The 20,614-nt window shown below is 45.3% G+C and overlaps 1 protein-coding gene across 1 annotated transcript in view; it reads right to left on the reverse strand.

Annotated features, from left to right (window-relative positions):
* LOC146357389 (cytosolic phospholipase A2 epsilon-like) overlaps positions 1–20,614 on the reverse strand; it is a 46,218-nt gene that overhangs the window by 8,613 nt on the left and 16,991 nt on the right. The window contains exons 9-16 of the mRNA XM_084846401.1: positions 17,598–17,734; positions 15,173–15,395; positions 13,167–13,281; positions 12,142–12,279; positions 11,263–11,370; positions 8,622–8,813; positions 6,997–7,163; positions 5,975–6,161 (exon numbers count right to left, since the gene is read on the reverse strand). Coding sequence (XP_084702527.1) covers positions 5,975–6,161; positions 6,997–7,163; positions 8,622–8,813; positions 11,263–11,370; positions 12,142–12,279; positions 13,167–13,281; positions 15,173–15,395; positions 17,598–17,734 — 1,267 coding nt within the window. The remainder of the gene's footprint in view (positions 1–5,974; positions 6,162–6,996; positions 7,164–8,621; positions 8,814–11,262; positions 11,371–12,141; positions 12,280–13,166; positions 13,282–15,172; positions 15,396–17,597; positions 17,735–20,614) is intronic.

The following is a 20,614-nucleotide window of genomic DNA, read 5'->3' on the forward strand; positions in this document are numbered from 1 at the left end:
TCTTTGGGATGTATTTAGTTGCTGCCTCCTGAACAATGTTACGGACCTTCATCCATAGTTCCTCAGGCACTCTGTCTATCAGGTCTAATCCCTTAAATCTATTCCTCACCTCCACTGTACATTCATAAGGGATATGATTGAGGTCATACCTGAATGGTTTAGTGGTTTTCCCTACGTTCTTCAATTTAAGCTGAAATTTTGCAACAAGAAGCTCATGATCTGAGCCACATTCAGCTCCAGGTCTTGTTTTTACTGACTGTATAGAGCTTCTCCATCTTTGGCTGCAAAGGACATAATCAATCTGATTTCGATACTGACCATCTGGTGATGTCCATGTGTAGAGTCGCCTCTTGTGCTGTTGGAAAAGAGTGTTTGCTATGATCAGCGTGTTCTCTTGGCAAAACTCTATTCGCCTTTGTCCTGCTTCATTTTGTACACCAAGGCCATGCTTGCCTGTTATCCCAGTGATTTCTTGACTTCCTACTTTAGCATTCCAAATCCCTATGATGAAAAGGACATCTTTTTTTGGTGTTAGTTCTAGAAGGTGTTCTAGGTCTTCATAGAACCGATCAACCTCAGCTTCTTCAGCCTCAGTGGTTGGGGCATAGACTTGAATTACTGTGATGTTGAATGGTTTGCCTTGGATTCGTACTGAGATCATTCTATCGTTTATGAGATTGTACCCCAGTACTGCTTTTCCCACCCTTTTATTGACTATGGGTGCTACTCCATTTCTTCTAAGGGATTCTTGCCCACAGTAATAGATATAATAGTCACCTGAATTAAATTCACCCATGCTTGTCCATTTTAGTTTGCTGATTCTCAAGATGTCGATGTTCAATCTTGCCATCTCATGTTTGACCACCTCCAGCTTACCTTGATTCATTGATCTTACATTCCAGGTTCCTAAACAATACTGTTCTTTACAGCATCGGATTTTCTTTTCACCACCAGACATATCCACAGCTGAGTGTCCTTTCAGCTTTGGCCCAGCCGCTTCACTCTTTCTGGTGCTACTTGGAAATACCCTCTGCTCTTCACGTAGTATATCGGACACCTCCCATCTTCTGAGGGTCTCATCTTCCGGCGTCATATCTTTTAGCCTTGTGATACGTTCCACGGGGTTTTCTTGGTCCGTCTCGGGTGGCCCTGCACGGCATAGCTTATGGCTTCACTGAGTTACGCAAGCCCCTTCACCACAACAAGGCAGTGATCCATGAAGGGGCCAGAAGGTGATGCTGGGTGATTACTGCTCTGTGCCATGGCAATTGTGCCATGGGGTTCCACAGGACTCTATTTTATCCCCCATGCTGTTTAACGTCTACATGAAACTGCTGGGGGAAGTTATCCAGAGGTGTGGGCTGAGGTGCCATCAATATGCGGATGACACCCAGCTCTACCTCTCTTTCTCATCAAACCAGGTGAGGCAGTGGCTGTTCTGAATCAGTGCCTTCTCACAGTAATGGACTGGATGAGGGCCAATAAACTGAAACTCAATCCAGACAAGATGGAGGTACTGTTAGTGGGTGGTTCATCTGCCCGTAGGGTTGGACGATGTCAGGGTGGAAACTGAGCCTATAGAGCCCCAGAGCAGTTCTGATTCTGAGGAGGAACAGCAATCCGTGGGAGAAGAGCTCGTTCATCTCTCACAAGCACAGCAGCTGGCAGAGATTCCTCCTGCCAGCATTCCTGGGATAGATAGTGACCCTGGCAGTGAGAGAGCGCTGGAGGGGGGCTTGCTGGATGCTCGGTGCAGACACAGGGAGCGACGACAGATGGACGGTGCCGAAAGGAGGCATAGCGCTCGTTTGGTGCGCAAACAACGGTCGCGTCCCGAGGACCCAAGGGAAAGAGGGAGGATCTCTCCATAGCCCATCAGTTCAGAGTCCTCCCGTGGTTCCCCTTCAAACGGGGACCAACTGCCTTACCTGGAGCTTAGGCTACTCTGCTATCTTTCCCCAGTGCTGTTCCTTGCTTAGTCGCTAGTGATTAGTATCTGAAAGAGTCATAAAGTAATGAAGGAATAAGCCTTGGAAAGAATCCTCGTCGTCTGAGTTGGCTATTGGAGGGGACTGCAAGAGGCAGCTAGGGCGCTCCTGACAGGCGGATTCCCTACCTGCTGATCCAGCCAGAAATCCACCCTTGTGGGGAGGCGATCCGATCCTCCCCCCAGAATCCTCTCCACTCCACGGCAATTCCGCAGAGCCACCAGCCAGCTCTGAAACACCAGTGATACGGCCACCATGCCATATCACTGGCTGAGGCAGATTGACTGCGGATGCAAATGGTATCAAGGTAGGGATGGCGGAGAATTTCTCCCTGAAACTTCGGGGGGCCGAGCGCCAACGTGTTCGGCCCCCCGAACAAGTTTCAGGGAGAAATCCTCCGCACCCCGCACCCCCCCCAGGACGGGACTCACCTTCACCGAATGTCCCTCCCGGTGGCTGGCCCGGCCGGCGGTTCGGCGGGTGTTCGAGCGAGGAAAGAGCAGCAGCCGGTCTTTCGACCGGCTGCCGCCGCCATTGCCATTGCCATGAAAGAAAGAAAAAAAAAACGCCCCCTGATAGGCTACGTGACGATTCACGTAGCCTATCACGGCTAGATTTGCAAAGTCAGCCGTGATAGGCTACGTGAATCGTCACGTAGCCTATCACGGGTGACTTAAAAAAAAAAAAAAAAGAGTGTATGGATAATGGCGGCCCCCATAGGGAGCTGCCATTCCCGTTCCTTATTTGGTCTCTGTAGTCTACGTAAATGTTTACGTAGACTACGCCGAAAATAAGGGCAATGCTATTTGCGTTGCCCTTATTTTCGCCGTAGTCTACGTAAACATTTACATAGACTACAGCGACTAAATAAGGAACGCGAATGGCGGCTCCCTATGGGGGCCGCCATTCGCGTATGCGCTTTTTTTTTTTTTTTTTAAGTCACCCGTGATAGGCTACGTGATGATTCACATAGCCTATCACGGCTGACTTTGCAGATCTAGCCGTGATAGGCTACGTGAATCGTCACGTAGCCTATCAGGGGGCTTTTTTTTGTTTTTTTTTTTTACTTTCGCGTTTGCGGCCGGGCGAGGCGAGGCACCTCCTCCCCGGCCTGAATTTCGGCCGGGCGAGGCGGGAAGCCTCCCCCCCGGCCTGAATTTCGGCCGGGCGAGGTGGGAAGCCTCCCCCCCCCGGCCTGAACTTCGCAGGGGGAGCAGCGAAGCTCCTCCCCCCCACCACGAACGGCCTTCGACGACAGGTAAGTGACTTTCGTCCACCCCTATGTCAAGGATGCCATTTGCACCTGCATTTACCTTAAACTAAGACCTTTATGGCCGTAAATGGTGTCCTGGACGCCATTTGCATCTGCAGTCAATCCCCCTCAGTCAGCACTATGGCATGGCAGCCATATTGCTGGCGCTCTGGAGCTGGAGGATCCAGCTGAAGAGGATTCCACAGGGAGACGGAGGTAAGTGTTCTGTTCTGCCATGGACTCCGAGGGGGCGGATTCTTTAGAATCCAGCCTCATTGGGGTCCGTGGCGGAATTCTCCGCCATCCCTATCTGCCCGGCTAGGTGATATTCAACCTGTTCTGGAGGGGGTTGCACTCCCCCTAAAGGATCACATTCATAGTTTGGGGGTGCTCTTGGACCCAGAACTGTCACTTGAGGCACAGGTGAACTCAGTGGCATGGAGCACTTTTTATCAGCTTAGGGTATACCAACTACGCCCTTACCTGGACAGAGATAGCCTAGCTACAGTGATCCATGTTCTGATAACTTCTTGTCTGTACTACTGCAATGTGTTATATGTGGGGCTGCCTTTGAAAACAGTCCAGAAACTTCAGCTGGTCCAAAATAGGGCCACAAGATTGTTAACAGGGACTGGCCAATGAGCTCATATTATTCCAGTACTTTTCCAGCTGCACTGGCTGCCAGTCCATTTCCGGGCCTGATTCAAAGTGCTGGGATTAACATTCAGAGCTCTTAACAGCTTGTTGTTGTTGTTCAGTCGTTCAGTCGTGTCCGACTCTTCGTGACCCCATGGACCATAGCACGCCAGGCCTTCCTGTCCTGCGCTCTCTCCCAGAGTGTGCTCAAGTTCATATTCATTGCATCGGTGATGCTATCTAGCCATCTCATCCTTTGCCGTCCCCTTCTCCTTTGGCTTCAGTCTTTCCCAGCATCAGGGTCTTTTCCAGGGAGTTTTCTCTTCGCATTAGGCGGCCAAAATATTTGAGCTTCAGCTTCAGTATCTGTCCTTCCAATGAGCACTCAGGGTTGATTTCCTTTAGGATGGACTGATTTGACCTCCTTGCAGTCCAGGGGACTCGTAAGAGTCTTCTCCAGCACCACAGTTCGAAAGCATCAATTCTTCGGCGCTCAGCCTTCCTTATAGTCCAGCTCTCACAGCCATACATTACTACTGGGAAAACCATCGTTTTGATTAGACGGACCTTTGTCGGCAAGGTGATGTCTCTGCTTCTTACTATGCTGTCTAGGTTTGAAGGATCGCCTCCTCCCATTTGTGCCTGCCCAGACCTTAAGATTATCCTCAGCGGCCCTTCTCTGTGAGCCCCTGCCAAAGGAAGTGAGGCAGGTGGCTACTAGGAGGAGGGCTTCTTCTGCTGTGGCACCCCGGCTGTGGAATGAGCTCCCTAGGTTCGCCTGGCACCTACATGTATTCCTTCTAGCACCGGGTGGAGACCTTTTGATTTTCCCAGGCATTTTAGCATTTTAGCTTTCTAGACTTTTAGCTTTGTTGTTTTAAATCTGTATTTTAAATCTCTGCATTGCTGCTAGGTTTTATTCTGGTTTTATTCTGGTTGTATTGTTATCCTGTGGTTTTAATGTTTTATATTTTTTATATTGTTTTATTATGTGCTCTTTGGTTTTAATTTTTGTGAACTGCCAAGAGAGCTTTGGCTAGGGATGTCAAAGAATTCCGCAACGGATCTAGGTGAGGCCGAATGCCAGTGCATTCGGTAATAATGGGTAATAATGGCCCTGAGAGGGGCACACAACGCTCCTGGCTGATTGCTACGCAGTAGCCAAGAAATAGGGGAAAGAGAACTGAAGAGCGGCACCAGGATTACAGAGCTGATGTTGATACAATTCCTTCCCAATCCTAAAGATGTTGATCAGTTATGACCTAGTTATTCATGGAGTCTCCTGTCCCAAATATAAATGTCCCTCAACTTACATCCCACATCTCCCATCTCTAGTCAGTTTAAGATACCACGGTGACAGAAACCCTTCATAACCATTGGATCACAAATTAATGAGGCACCAGATTGTAATTTTAAGTATGAGGTAACTAGGAAAGACATTCCATTGAACTCTATCTGACTTGCTTCTGAACAGACATGTTCAAAACTGAGCTGTAAGTTCACAAACCAAAGCAAATTCGCTTAGAGAGCAATCCTAAGGCCTTGAGATAGTGCCTGGGGGGCCATAAGATAGTTCAGATGCCTGGATCTAAGGTCGGAGTCAGCACTCGGACTTCGGACCCAGGAGTGTGATATCCTTGTCCTGCCCCCTCTTAGCCAGCATGGAGAGAACCGTGCTGGCTGCCCGTCCAAGTTCACAAAAACAACCTCAGAGAGGACAGAAAGGGGGCGGTTCTGGGGGGAGGGGAGTGGGGAAGCAGGGATAGGAGCTATCCCCAACCCTCCCCAGCCTCCCTCCCTCCCCCTCCACAGACAGAGCCCTAGCTAGACAAGCAAAACCGCCCACCTAGTCAAAATGCAGAGCAGGAGAAGCCCAGGGGTGAAGATCACCTTCGTGCTCCTCCCGCTCTGCATCAGCCTCTGAGTTGGGAGGGTAACAGGCATCCAGATAGGACTGCGCCCATGGAAATAAATTAAAATTCCACTGGAATCAATAAAGTTTCCTTCCACGTTTTTGCGTGTAAATGTATTTAGGATCAAGTACCTGTTACAAGTCAGTGTACTCACTTCGGTTTCATACCAATTGTCACAAACTCACCAGGTGCAAAGTATCTTTGGAAGGTATCATTCACCAGTGGGAAATAAATCACAGTGGGAGCTTCTGGGTTGTGCTCATCTTCAAACACATAGCACTCCCTTAGGTTTTTCTTTTCTTCATCATTCAACAGAGTCTTTGGAAATGGGATGTTTTGCTCTGAGAAGTACGTTGAGGCCCGCTCCAGAGGCTGGGGGTTGCAGAATGAAGCATTTTTTAGCAGGGGCAAAAAAGAAACCAAAGCATGATTTCCTGGGAAACAGCTATTAATTTGAAAGTATAATGTGATCATATTTGGATGCAAAGGAGAATGGTAATTCTTATACAACAAAGCCCCCAACTTTTACTAATTTTGTCTCCAGTTTATCACAAGTGGTGACTACTAGAGCTGAAACTAAATTTGGCATTCAGCAATTTGACTTTTGTAAATGCTTAACTTCTGCAAATTCAAATCTGAGATAGAAAAAAAAAAACTTAAACCTAAACACTTTAATTTTAAAGCCCTAAAATGCAATATTAGTCTGCCACATTCAATACTTTTACACCATTTGTTTTAAAATAAGAAACCTTTCAGTTTAACAGTATCCATAATTGGGAAAGATAAATAACATCTGATTTTTGAAGCAAATTTAAGGTAGGAGAATTGGAACATTAATTTTTCCATAATTAAGTTCAGTTTTACTCAGCTACTGAAATAGTTAATCCTTTCCACAGCGTTAGAAAGTGGGGGGGGGGGGTTAAGTTGGAAACTTCTTGTTAACTACTGGAATAGCTATTTGAATCAAAACATTGTGGCAGACTTACTTTGCTTTTTAATTGTGATATTAATTGGATTGTTTAGAAGTTTAATAATAATACTGGTTATTAATTTCTGAATATTGTATTTATATATAAAATTATGAATTGAACTTTTATTTCAATTATCTTTCAAACAGCTTTACAAATGAAGAAGAAAGAGATGGAGAAGGAAAAGAAAGAAAGGGAGGGAGGGAGGGAGGGAGGGAGGGAGGGAGGGATTCTTTAACCTTGGTTTGTGATCCTCCAGTATAATTGAAGTGCAGAATGACATCCACTTTCCTCTCTGGTCTCAGAAGCGGAGGGCAACTGGTATCAAAGAAGAATGCTGTATCTACAAGTTCCAGGTGTTCTGCAGGATCCCTCAGCTGATTAGGGGATTCGTCAAGCACAGTGTCTACAAAATAAGGAAACTGTCAAAAAAAAAAAGTAAGCCATGACAGTAGGGCTGGATCTACATGACAATGGAATGAGAAGCATGCCAGGGTATTCTCCAGATTTTCATGAACTTGGCTTTGGTCTGTCAGGGATGCATGACGCAAGGAAAGCGAAGTATATAGCAACAGAAAACCACTTTTTCAATCACATGGGGCTTGAAACCTTGGGGCTGGGTGGTGGAGTCTGGGTGGAGAGCTGAACGTCATCAACCCAGGAAGTGCCACGCAGTGAATGAGGCTTGTTTCCTACCCTTAGCTCCCCGGGCTCTTATGAATCAAAGAAGCAAGTAATACCAATTCTGTAACTAGCCTGCCTTGCCCATTCATCAGACTGCTATTCCTCCTCGTCAGAACGGCGATTTACCTCAATGGGACTAACTAGCCTGCCTTGCTCAGGCATAAAAGCACCATAGCTCTATTCCTCCCAATCAGAATGGCAACTTACCTTAGTGGGACTTGCCACCCTCCTGTAGGTGGCTTCCTCATCCCCTGCCCGATTTATGAATGAGAAACAGCAGAGAGTGGTGCTGCTACTGCACTCCCCGACCCCACCATCCCCGCTGCCTCTCGCTTGCTTGCTCCCTCCCTGGCTCGCAGATTACTCCAGAAAGGCAGGAGGCTCGTTGTGAATGGACAAAAAGGCAACAGCAGGAAGTGGGAAAGGAAACCTCCAAAAGCCCTTACTGCAGTCTGCAAATGGGGAAAAAAGGGCATGGGCAGGGAGGGCAGCCCCGCCTCTTGACCATGTCATTGCCAGGTCACAGCCACGTCACAGAGGCAATGCGCAGGGGGGGCAGTACCTTGGATGTGGGTATACCAGTGTATTCAGCGTGATATGACATAGCACAGCATAGGACACCTGCACAGGATCAAGCACACTGAGTACTGGCATAAAAAGGCCTTGATCCCCTTGATCCAGTGCTGGGAGCTGACTTCACTTCTGCCATGTAGCAGCAGCGGTAGCCACTATATATACTGACTTATGTCCCAGAGTCAGGGAGCAGTTCCTATGCTGTAGATGCCCACAGCGGAATAGGCTTTTTTCCGGGTGGAGGGAGCAAGTGCAGCTTCTGTTATCCCCTTGCATTCCATCCTAAGAGCCACCCTATCTCCTAAAAGGCACAACAGCTACAGCAGGACGCAAGGTCACTTTACCCCAGCCTTCCCCCACCTGGTGTCCTCCGGATGTGTTGAACAACTCTCACCGTTCTCCAGCGGACATGGCCATTGGTGGGTGTAGTCCAACACATCTGGAGAACACTGGCTGTGGAAGGCTGGTTTATCCAGTGGCTTAACAACAACAACAACAACAACAACAGTAATTATGTCCTTAATGCAAGGGCAGGGATGCAGTGAATTAGCCCATGCATTGCACATTGCTAATCACCAAAAGAAATTAAAGAATGCTACTGCCATACCTTTCCATTTAGAAAATTGTTGATTCTGTGTATATTTGTTATGCATTTGCATCCCTTTTAAAAAGTTGTGGTATTTTGACACTGATGGACGATCAGTTAAAATGTCCCGTAGAGCATTGGAAAGGCCGCCTGCAGGGGTGAACATGCGTGTTGGCATCTCATAGGGTCTTTCTGGTAAATCAGGTACTTCCTCTGAGGAAAGACAAAACAAAGCAGACAAAAGTAGTAGGGGTGAATAGGGCCAGCCCAAGACATCTTGCTGCCTGAACCACAACAGCAAATATCCCCCTCTCCAGTTAAGTGGCTTTTCTACATGAAGCTTTAAACCTGCACCATTCCCGTGGTGTCTACTTCTGTTTTCCTTGCAGAATTAAGATCTGCTCCTTTACACATTTTCCCCCCAGGGGTTTTCTTTCTCTGCCTTTCTATACATTCCATTTTACAACCACTAGGTGGAACTGTGGTATATCAGAATTGCACAATTACGTGGGATTGCTATGGTGTTATAGAGGCCATTTGGTTATTTTGGCACCTGAGGCAGAAAATCCCATAAAAAACTCTCCCCCTGCCTTTCAGGAAAAATACAATGGGTTGGATCCAGACTTGCAACACAATTCTATACACGTCTACTCAGAAATAGCCCCCATTGAGTTCAATGGGGCTTACTCCTAGGTAAGTGTGTATAGGGTTTCAGCCTTAGTCATACTTACAATGGACCCCCTGAAATCATGGCTAACCTTTATTTATAACTAAGCTCCATTGATTTCAATCTACTCTAAGCATGACTAACTCTAGATCTAACCCAATAATAATGATTAGTCACCTTTCTGCGACATCAAAAATCTGCTTTCTGAGGCAGCCACCTCACTCTTCCTAATAGTAGGACTGACCTTGGAGGTGAAGTATAATCTTTCATTTAAATTTTATTTAAAAATCAACTAAAGGGGCTAATTATTTACTGATTAAACTAATGGAAATATTTCAATGGAGGAGAAAAATGTAGAATTAGACACTTACATAGCCCCTTTGATAGATAAATAGATGGATGGATGAGAGAGAGAGAGAGAGAGATAGGATTAGTTTTTTCATTCAGTGTGGCCTAGTGGCCTATTTCGGATGATATCCAAGTGCTCATCCATGCATGCTGTGCAGTGAGAACATGACTTCCCTTCCACTGACCTCCAGTCATACCTTGTCCTCTCTCCAAGGCCAACAGACATGTCCATGTGACTGTAACGTTTCTCTAAGCCTACACATGTAAAATAGAACATGGATAGACCCATATTGCATGTTGAATTCTGGATTTTATTTGGGGTGTTGATTATACTGTTCAGGCCTACACGTGGTCGATTTTGCATGTGTATGTCTTTTTCAAATCACTCAGATACAAAGCTTTGCTTCCAATTCGAAGGAAAGAGGCAACCCAATCCCTCACCATCTTCGAAAATGAATGTTTCCAGCTCATAAGGGAGGTCTAAAGGTTTAGTCTTTCATATCTACTGCTGGTTAATAATACATCATAGCGGAACAACAGATGATTGAAAATAGTTTGAGAGAATGATATTGGGGAACAGATTACAGATACACAATGGAATACAATCTGGAAAAGAACCCACCTAATCTATTTCAGCAGCACTCAGAGAAACACATTTAAAATTAATCCATAGGTTTCCTCCGATGTCTGTAAAACTAAATCATATTAACACAAATCTTTCCCCAAATTGCTGGAGAGGTTGTCAGGCCAAATGTACTTTATTCCATATGTAGTGCACTTGTGAACAAGTGCAAATACTTTGGACAGCCTTTTTCAATTGTATTTCTCAATAGTAAAACAAAATTTTCATGGCACCCCATTATTAGCTCTTCTTTCTATTTTTAATGACACACAAAGGCAGCTGTTACATAAAGACCTACTTTTACTATTACTAGCAGCAGCAAGAATGGTTATAAAATGATATTGGAAAATGAAACAGGATACACTGTGAATAGATGGTTTCTGAAAACCTGGGAGGCAGTTCTTGGTGAAAAACTAACAAAACGTAAGTGATTGATCAGAGGGATAATCAAGCAGGACTCATTATTTGAAATATGTTTTCCCTTCATTACATACATTAATGCGGGGTCTGCAGACCAGCATCCACCAACTGCAAAATCCTATTTTTGGAAGGGTATAATAACCAGAAAGGCTAATAATTGAAAAGTGTTTATTTTGTTGCTGCAACAGAGCTCTTTGCCGTGATAGGCTACCTAAATATATACGTAGCCTATCATAGCTAATGCAGGGACGTAAATGGCGCCCGCTACGCCAGACGCCATTTGCGGCTGCAGCCTGGCAGCAGACGGAAGTCCGGCTGCGGGCAGGCCCAGCCGGTGGCTCCGTGGACTCGCCATGGAGCAGAGCTGGCCAGGGAGGATTCCGGGGGGAGGGATGGATCGCCTCCCCCCCCAGCAGACACCCCCACCCAGAACGGGGTAAGTAATCTGCCCATCCCTACTGAAAATGCTTTCCGCTGTTTCCCTGTCACTAAACATTTCCATTGTAAAGCTCAAAATTAGGCATTTCCAGGCAATCAGAGGTCAACCAACAACATTCTGCATTTCATTACATCTGCACGCATTTGGAACATGTATTATAACTTACCAATTTCAGTAATATTATCCTGGGTCCATCTGTTCCAGAAATCCTCTGAATTGTCAGCTGCATGCCAGGCATCCAAAAGATTCTTGGAAAATACACTACTCCACATCCCTTTAAAAGAAAAAGATTAATGAAGAGGAAGTATTTCCCCCTCAAGGCTCTGTTTTGTCCCTAGGACTGAAACAGGTTTAGCAAATTCAGCCCAGAGAGCTTCAGTTATTGGGCAGTATACAAATGTAATAAATAAAGATGTAATAATAAATAAAACTCTGTAAAACTTGTTACTGCATCTTCTTCTTAAGTAGTTTGATGACAGAGATGCCTGCCATTTTCACTTCTTGTGAAAGCAAATTCCATACATTCATTATTTGCTATGTGAAGAACTTTCTTTTCCCTGCCGCCTTTTTCCTAAACTAAAAAGCTCCAAATTTTAGCTTTTCCTTGTAGGAAAGTTCTCCAGCCTCTTGATCTTGATCACTTTGGTTGCCCTTTTCTGCACCTCTTCTAGCTCTACAATATTGTTCTTAAGACTGGGTGATCACAATGGTATTTCCAAGTGTGGCCATACCATCAATTTGTAAAAGGACATTATGATACTGGCAGTTTTATTTTTTGATCCTCTTCCTACTAAACCCTACCATGGAATTCACCCTTTTCACTTTTTAAGCATGGTGTATAGAGTTTAGAATTAGCTCCCATTGTTGGGAACCCAAAAAAACACAGTTAATGGAAACATAGAAACATGATATTCAGCACCATTCCAACATGCTGCTGTTTCCAAGTAGTTTAGGCTCTACTTGTACTACCAGAAACATAATAATCTGTATTCTTATCAAGCTGTCATCCCCCCACCCACCCCCACCCCCCGATATAAAAAGTCACCTTGCATAAAACAGATCCTTGATTCTGGGAGCTTCTTCATCAGGTGCCCCATGAAAAACTCACTTCCAAAATCTTCAGCACGGACAAAGGCTCCATATTTTGGGAATCCCACCTCATATGGTGTGAATTCCACCCACTCTGAAAAGAAGCCCAGAAATAACACATTTAACATCACAACTTCAGTATGCATAGAGAAAGTTGCTTTCTTGGGTACTAAAAAAATAAATCATGCTTGATGATTTGACTTGTCTTCTGTGTTTCGAGTAGCCTCATAACTCCAAAATGTGTCAATCAAAAAGGATTGGTATGAAAGTCATAATGTCCCAACCCAGAATAAAGGAAACCTCTAGGTGCAGAAGGAAATATTTTACTGAACCCAACACATTTTGATCTGAGTTTTCCTCAGGGGCACTCAAGCCACCTTGAGTGCCATTTTTTGTAGACAGGCAGGGCGCAAATAGAATTAATAAATTAATAAATTAATATGCAATGTAAAATAGCATAAAACTGCAATTGGAGGCATCATTTTTTTTTGCCTTCCTGGATGTGCAGTACGTCATACATTCTTTTCTACATGTAGTGTGGGATCTAAATGCAAGGGTCACCCAAAGGTGCCCATGGTATTCCCAGATTTGAGGTTATGTGGCATCACATATAGAAGCCAAAGAGAGAAGAGAGACACAAATGTGAAGAAACGGAAGACCTTTTAAATATTCAATACAATCAATGTTGCCATTCTGAGTCCAATAAATCACTTGTAGGATAAAGCGTAAGGGGATGCCACCAGTCATGGTCTTTCAAAACCCAGAGGTTTGCTTGGCACAGCTGGACCATGTGAGGAAAGATGAAGAGGAAGGGCAGAATAGTGTACCAATAAAGCCGCAGCCCTTGCGCTTGTGCTGAGGTTGGCCCTGTGTCATTCCAAGGAAATGAATTATCCCTTTTTTGACATGTACATACCTGATGATATAAACCTCCATACTTTCAGGCCATAACATTTTAAATATGATTTAGAAAGACGATACCTCTGAAATCTCGTGTGGTGACATTGTCCTTAACATTGAGAGCCAGGTAGATCGGCAGAGGGTTCTGACCTCTGTTCACTGCCCGTCGTTGATCTGAGAGTTTATGGTGGTTGTTCTGAGGTTTTGTGGGAAAAATAAGGCACACGTTATACATCTGATAAACTGGGGGGGGGGGTGGGAACAGTCAGCTGCATCTGAATTCACCCCTGACCTCACACCCAAATTCAGATCAACTGAGGGTCGACCTACATGTTATGGTAAGCATGTGGGGTTTTGTTTTGTTTTTTAAAAAAGATGTGCTTAACACTGGCCACTTCGTCTTCTCCCAAAAGGGAGGCAACTGGAGAATCAATCTGGTCATAGGATGACCATTTGTCCTACTTTACAGAGGACAATCTTCTATTGGAAGGTGTCCTCTATTTGGCCCATCCACACTTAGCAGCTGGTCAGCAGACTGAGCAGGCACACAGGTCACCTAGCCAGTCTTCTCCGTTATGGTGAGATGCCTTGCATGTCTATTTACAGTTATTCCTTCTGAATTTGTACCTATCCATGTAAATTGGAATATGCAAATGTCATGCAAATTGGTTTCCTGTTTTGGCCTCTTTTTTGGTGATGCATAAATGGCCATCCTAAATCTAGATCAGGACCATGGTGCATGGTGAGGAAGGGTTAACCTTTGTAGAAAACAGATCAGATACTGTTCTCAGGTGCCCACCCCCCAAACACCCTTTCATAAGCCCATCTGGAATTCTAAAATAAGCCAAGAGGTACCTTTCCCTCTCACTGGTTCTTTGGTTTATTTTGGGTTTCCAGATGGGCTTATTAAAGCTTTTTCTGGCACTTAAGAATGATTTCTCTTCTGCTTTTTGTGTGTTTGTTTTGTTCTGTTTCCCTTTCCTTCTTGCGCCTGCCGGAAATACCTCTACCCACCCAACCCACAGGCTTCAGATTGTCCTTTATGGTGCTGCTTACTGAAAATAGCATCTTTGGGGAGGAAAATAGCAACTAGGAGGTGATTTCCAAAGAGAAAACATTGTGGGAGGAACAGATTAATCCCCTCATTCCTCCATGCCATGGTTCCAATCCATATTGGGGCCTCATATGGCTTATTTTTAAGCGGTCAGCATTGTAGTTCCACACATCTGGAGGGCACCCGGTTGGGGGAAACTGCTTTAAGGTGCAATCCTATGCATGCATGTTTAGACAGAAAAAAGTCCTACTATTCCCAGCATGCCCCAGCCAGACACAATGATTAGGGAATGCTGGCAGTTGTAGGCCTTTTTTTTTCTGTCTAAACATGCATAGGATTGCACCCTTAGGCTCCAACTCTGTGCACATTTACCTGAGAGTAAGCTCCATTGAATTCAATGGGACTTACTTCTGAGTAGAAGAGCATAGGATTGCACTGTCAATAAATGAATAATAAATGCCGGAGGTGGGGGTTGTACCAATCCATGTGCTGATTTCTGTTAACCTGCATTAAAAATACAAAATTACATGCTCTAAAAATACAGGATCTGTTTAGACCACACAATTTTGTAATTTTAAAGTGATTCATTTTGTATTTTTATAGATTCCTCTGATAGATTTTTTGGTGCTGCTTTTTCATGTTTCGCATTTCTCTGCAGATGTTTACGATCCTCTCTTTGTGAGACATGTTCCATACCCCCTTATTTCATCAACAGCGTGAGAATGGCTAACCCTTTTTTCTCCATAGTTGTTTCATCCATAGTGAAGAATTTCACTGCTGAAGTAAATGTGGGAATAGACTACTGCTGTTTGGAAAGGTAGGTGTAAATACAAATGTTAAGGTGATAGAGGAAGCAAGAAGAAAAGGAGTCATCCACAAGTGTCCTGATTTTGCCCCATTCCTGAGGGCCAAACCTGATGTTCATGGTAAACCCCAGACTGAAAAGCTCAAATAGCTGAAAAGAAGTGGAGGCATGAAACAATTTGAAGGGAGAAGCAGGTAAAAGTTCTCAAAACAATCATGCATAGAATACCCCATCATTCAGCATGGCTTCAATCATGAGTCCCCAAAGGTCTATAAAGGATGTCTTATATCCTGCTATGGTCCTCTGACACAGTTCCTTGTGGTAATCCTTTAGACTTTCCAAGGAAAAGGCAGCCATTTTAGATTTGGCTGCTTGCTTCCGAGCATTCTTGATTATCTCCCCAAGATCTTTATGTGACCAGTCACCATCTTCATACAGATCTGTCATGGTCCTGGGGGGAAAAAGATAATGAAAAAGATTCATGTTGGTTGTTTTTATCCCAGAGCGTCGGTGCTGTGCTGACTGCAGACATGCTTTTCATTGAATTTCAGGCTGGCACTTCCCCCCAAAGTAGCAATCAACCAAAAGTTGGTTGAAAGTTCTGAGATGAGTTGCTGATCCCATGCTTCATATGCATTAAATAAAGGGGAAGTATCTTTTTATTATCTGAGATCTCATTACTCACAAATTTTCCAGTTTTATTTCTGTATTAATTTATTTGTTTTTGGAGATGTATACCCAAGCCCGGCTTCAATACAATGCCAAGTGTAGCTTACAACTTTTCAAAACATATATTTAAGAAACAACAAAATCAATAGATACAGCGTTAAAAAAAAAACATTCCAGCCAAGCTAAAACTCAACACTGAATTAAAAGGCCTGAGGACATAAAAAAGGGTTTTGCAGTTGCCTGGCAGTGAAATGACAAAGTAGGCACCAGGTAAGCCTCCCTGGAGAGAACAGTCCACTATCAGGCCACCACCACTGAAAAGGCTCTTTCCCCCAGTAATCACCCAAAGAAGACTTGATCTGTTTGTTTTCGCCATTGTCAAACAACTGAAACCAGCTTTAGGGGGTTCAACTTTCTGAGAACACATATGCCATATTCACCGCCGTAACGCAACCATTGTGGAAGTTACTAAAGAAAAGGCCTCAGTGAGAGTGGGGGCCAGCGCAGGAAGGGGCACTCCAAACCCTAAAGAAGGCCGCCTTCAGGACACTGGCACTGCACTTTTCTAACCCAACTAAACTATTTTACTTCAACTCGGGACTGGTCCTGAGACTATTTCAGCCATATTACTGAATTACTGAATAACATAATGAAGTAAACAAAGTGACTCCAGTGGCATATGAATCCAGGTCTTTAAAGGGGTCCTTTGTGTGGGAGCTTATTCTTTGTATATCTAATCTGTCCTTTTCCAGTGAAGGATGTATCATGTACTGGGTTCCCCTAATGCAGTCCATCCATGCTCAAAGTAGGAACAGGCCTAGTCTAGGTACATGATCCAATTTAATTGTATTCTTTTTGCATCTATCACATTGAACGAAATCTTTTTCTTTGTTCCCTTTCCTGAATTTTTCCTGTGCTTGAAATTTTCCAGATCCTACAGAAGTTGCTATTATAATTTCTTTGAAAAAAAGAAGAGCAGAAAAGACATTGTGTCTGGAACATGTCCCATAGGATCAGGTTCTAGGGTCATGAGACTTACAAAACAGCACTCTTGGTTTATAGTAGCCTTTCCCAGCCTGGTGCCCTCCAGATGTGTTGGACTGCAAAGCACATCATTCCCAGCCATGCAATTCCACACATGTTGGCTGCAAATGATGGGAGTTGCAGTCTAACACATCTGGGATGCACCAGGTTTGGGAAGGGTAGGTTATCGTGTGTGTACAACAGTAGTCACTGGCAATGCCCTGCTGCAGTACAATCGTACCATATGTGAGTGGTCCTTTCTTTGGTGATCCCTGCACAAGCCATGGCTGATTGGGTAAAAATAAACCCAGTCAGACCCAACGTAGAGATTTCCTGGCAGACAGCAAAGTCTACTTACAAGTATGTTCAGGTGTTGCTTAAATCGTGGTAAGATGTTACTGATTCTACCACCCGAGATACTGCATAAAGCTGATTTAGGCTGTCACATAGTTTGTTGCTTAGTTCTAGCGGCAATATAGATATAGTCGTCATCAGTCAGGAGGAATCAACTTCAAGATGATCCAGTCAGAGCTGGCCCTTCCATTAGGCAGTGTGAGGCAGCTGCCTCAGGCAGACAATACATAGCACTGGGGCAGTGCCAGCAGCAACCCACCATTCCCTTCCAGCCCCCTAAGCTAGCCTTCCATGCACTCCCTAAGCTACTCTTCTGCCCTCAGGTGTGGTGGATGATACTGTCCTATTGCCAGTGTTGAAGTAAATTTCATCTGATAATCCAGTCAGATTGTGTGCGGGGGGGGGGGGGGCACCATCTTGTCCTTTGTCAAGCAGCAAAGTGTCTTGGGCCAGCCCTGGATCCAGTTCTACATGAGTGGTTACAATCAGGGGAAATGCTAGCTTTGAAGTGTCCATGGAGGGCTCAATAAAATGTCCAGACACTGAACATTGTTCTTTTTACACATGTAGTTTACACAAATCACAGATAAAAAATATAGTTCCTTACCAGGTTGTTCCTGATGAACCAGTGAGATATGAAACACAGTCCAAAAGTTTCACTCTCTGGAGGCCCCAAAGGGTGCCATACATGGCTGATAATGCCCTCATCCCACCCCCTGTAGTTGTCACGGCAACCACAGGCACCTGTGCAATGAAGAATAACCAACTGTCATGAAAAATTGCTGAGAAGAGGACCCCCCAAAAGAGCCCCCTGGCACCTTTTGGACTAACAAATTTAGTGTGACATGAGCTTTCATAGATAGGAGTATCATTCATCAAATGCATGGCATTAAAATGTTGGATTTAGACACAGATGCGGGGGGAATAATCTGGATTAAAATATCAAGGAAGGGATCCTGACTAAATCAAATTGTCAAAGCTGAAGAGCAGTATCAACTCCACTCAATGTAAATACAACACAATTTTAGACAGGGGAGATTAAGGGAACATCTATCTCTCCAGTCTAAAATTGTTGATAATGTCTGTTAAAAATAACAACAGTAATAGATTTAGCCCAGGTAATATTTTGTGGCTATAAGATAAGAAGAGCCATGTTGGATCAGGCCAAGGGTTCATCTAGTCCAGCATTCTGTTCACACAGTGGCCAATTAGCTGTCGACCAGGAAACCACAAGCAGGGCATGAGTGCAACAGAACCCTCCCACCCATGTTCCCCAGCAACTGGTGTACAGAGGCATACTGCCTCTGCTACTGGAGGTAGCTATAAATACACAGAGGGGAAGCCTCTTATATATGACCAAACACCAGACAACCTAGATGATAACGGAATAAAGCTGGCGTGTGTGTGTGTGTGTGTGTACACGCACACATCTAAAGTGTGTCCTTCTGTATTGGTTTTAGTAATTGAATATTGATACTATTGTTGTTTTGTTCTACTGTTTTGGTGTTAAATGTCTGATTTTTAGCTGCTTTGGGAAGACTTTTCATCTTGAAAAGCAGTACAAAAGTCTCTTAAATAAAATAACATAGGCACTCAAATTACAGATGCAAGCAAAGTGCTTTTAGGCTGCAATTGTATCCCCACTTACCTGGGAGTAAGCACCATTGAACTCAATGGGGCTTAATTCTGATTTGACATATATAGTAGGGCTGTGCACCACTTCGGTCAGAAGCCCAAATAATGAGGCAAAGCGGGCTGATTTGGAGGTGCTTTGTCTTGCTAAAAAGCAGATCAGAAGAGCACCAAGGCACCCCAAACTGAAGCAAGCCACCTATGAGGTGCCTCGATCCACTTTGTATATTTGTAGCTCTTCTTATGCCTTCTGAGCAGCCTAGACAGGCTGTCTCCAAAATGTATCAACTTCTGAAAGATCATGCATGGGGGAAGGAGGAGGAGGGAGGGGGAAGGCAAGCAGATGTAAAAGCACCAAATGTATCAGTTTGAGAGAGCTCCAGCCACCAGGATGGGTGAGGAAGGGGAGAGGAGATGGAGGAGGAGGAAAAGGCAGGATAGTGAGCTTTGCTGTGAGTTGGCCTCCATTTGCTCATTGTGAGAGAGGTAGAGTTACAGGAGAAGAGAGGACTCTGTCTGATAGGGATGTACGAATCCCTTACCTTGTTCCATTGTGGGGCTTCCACGGTGGAGGGGAGGAACTCCGTCCCTCCCCCTCCCGGAATCCTCCCTGACCGGCTCCACTCTGGATAGGGGATTGGAGTTCCGGCCGTGGCCAGGCTGCTGTGGATGCAAATGGTGGCCGCCGTAGCAGCTGCCATTTGTGTCCAGCCAGGCTGCCGTGATAGGCTACATAAATATTTACATAGCCTATCACAGAAAGAGCAGCGGCGCAAACAGCATAGTGGCCGCCGTTTGCGTCCCTGCTCTTTGCCGTGATAGGCTACATAAATACTTACATAGCCTATCACAGCAGCTTGGCAGGACACAAATGGCAGCTGCAGCAGCTGGCTGAAAGCCCAGCCACTGCCACCGCCGGCGCCACCGGCACCGCCGGAGCCCCAGGTAAGTTTCATTCCAGGGGGATTCCACGGGGTGGCACTTGGGAGGCTGTTCCACCACAGATTTGGGGGGGGCGAATGCCAGTGCATTTGGCCTCACTGCAATCCGTGACGGAATCCTCCACCATCCCTACTGTCTGAATGTTATTTGGCTAGAGCAGGGGTTTTCAAAGTGCAGTGCCCCAGAGGGGACGAAGATGATCCACTGGGGTGTGTGAGCCACCTGATAATTGAGCAGCCCCCTGCTACCCTGACGAGCTGCTATTGTGTGCAATGATGGTGGTGGCAGTGGTGGTGGCAGCAGCAGGAATGGATGGGAGCTGAGAGGGAAGCTCCATGGCATTTATCTCTCTGCTCCAGTCCTATCCTGCCTCTGCTGCGGCCACTGGGAGGAACTGCGCCAGTCTCTGCCAGGCATGGCAGAGGAAGCCTTAACCCTTCCCATTCTCCTTTGGCAGAATGAAGCCGAGTGTTTTTTAATTAAGTAAGTAAGTAATTAATTACTTCCCTTGTTCTTGGCTCCCCTCCACCTCCCCTTCTCAATTCCTGCCTTCCTTCCCTTCCCTTCCCTTCCCATTTTTGATCTCTTTTCCCTTAAAACAGGTGGGGGGAGAAAAAAACCGTTTCTCTTCTGTTAGGATTATAGTTAGCCCCACTCCCACCCTTTGCTTGTTGTTCAGTGTTTGCTTTTCTTTTGTCCGTGTGTGTGTGTGTGTGTGTGCTTGTGTTGTGTGGACAAGCAAACAGTGTGTGTCAAAGGAGTACACACAGTTAGGGATGGGCGGATTCCCTACGTGCTTCTCCACTGGGGAATCTGCCCTTGGGGGCAGGCAATCCATCCCCCCCACCAGAATCCTTTCCGACTGGCTCCCTTCTGCGGTGATTCTGCAGAGCTGCCGGCCGGCTCCGGAGCGCCAGCGATACGGTCGCCATTGGCATGCTGTATCGCTGGCTGAGGCTGACTCTGGACGCAAATGGCATCCACTAAACCAATTGCAGCCATAAAGCCCTTGGTTTAAGCTAAATGCAGCTATTTACAGCTGCATTTAGC

This window comes from Heloderma suspectum, chromosome 1, assembly GCF_057233095.1.
Source record: "Heloderma suspectum isolate Gila_16-S chromosome 1, 16-S_ref, whole genome shotgun sequence".
Classification (NCBI taxonomy): Eukaryota; Metazoa; Chordata; class Lepidosauria; order Squamata; family Helodermatidae; genus Heloderma; species Heloderma suspectum.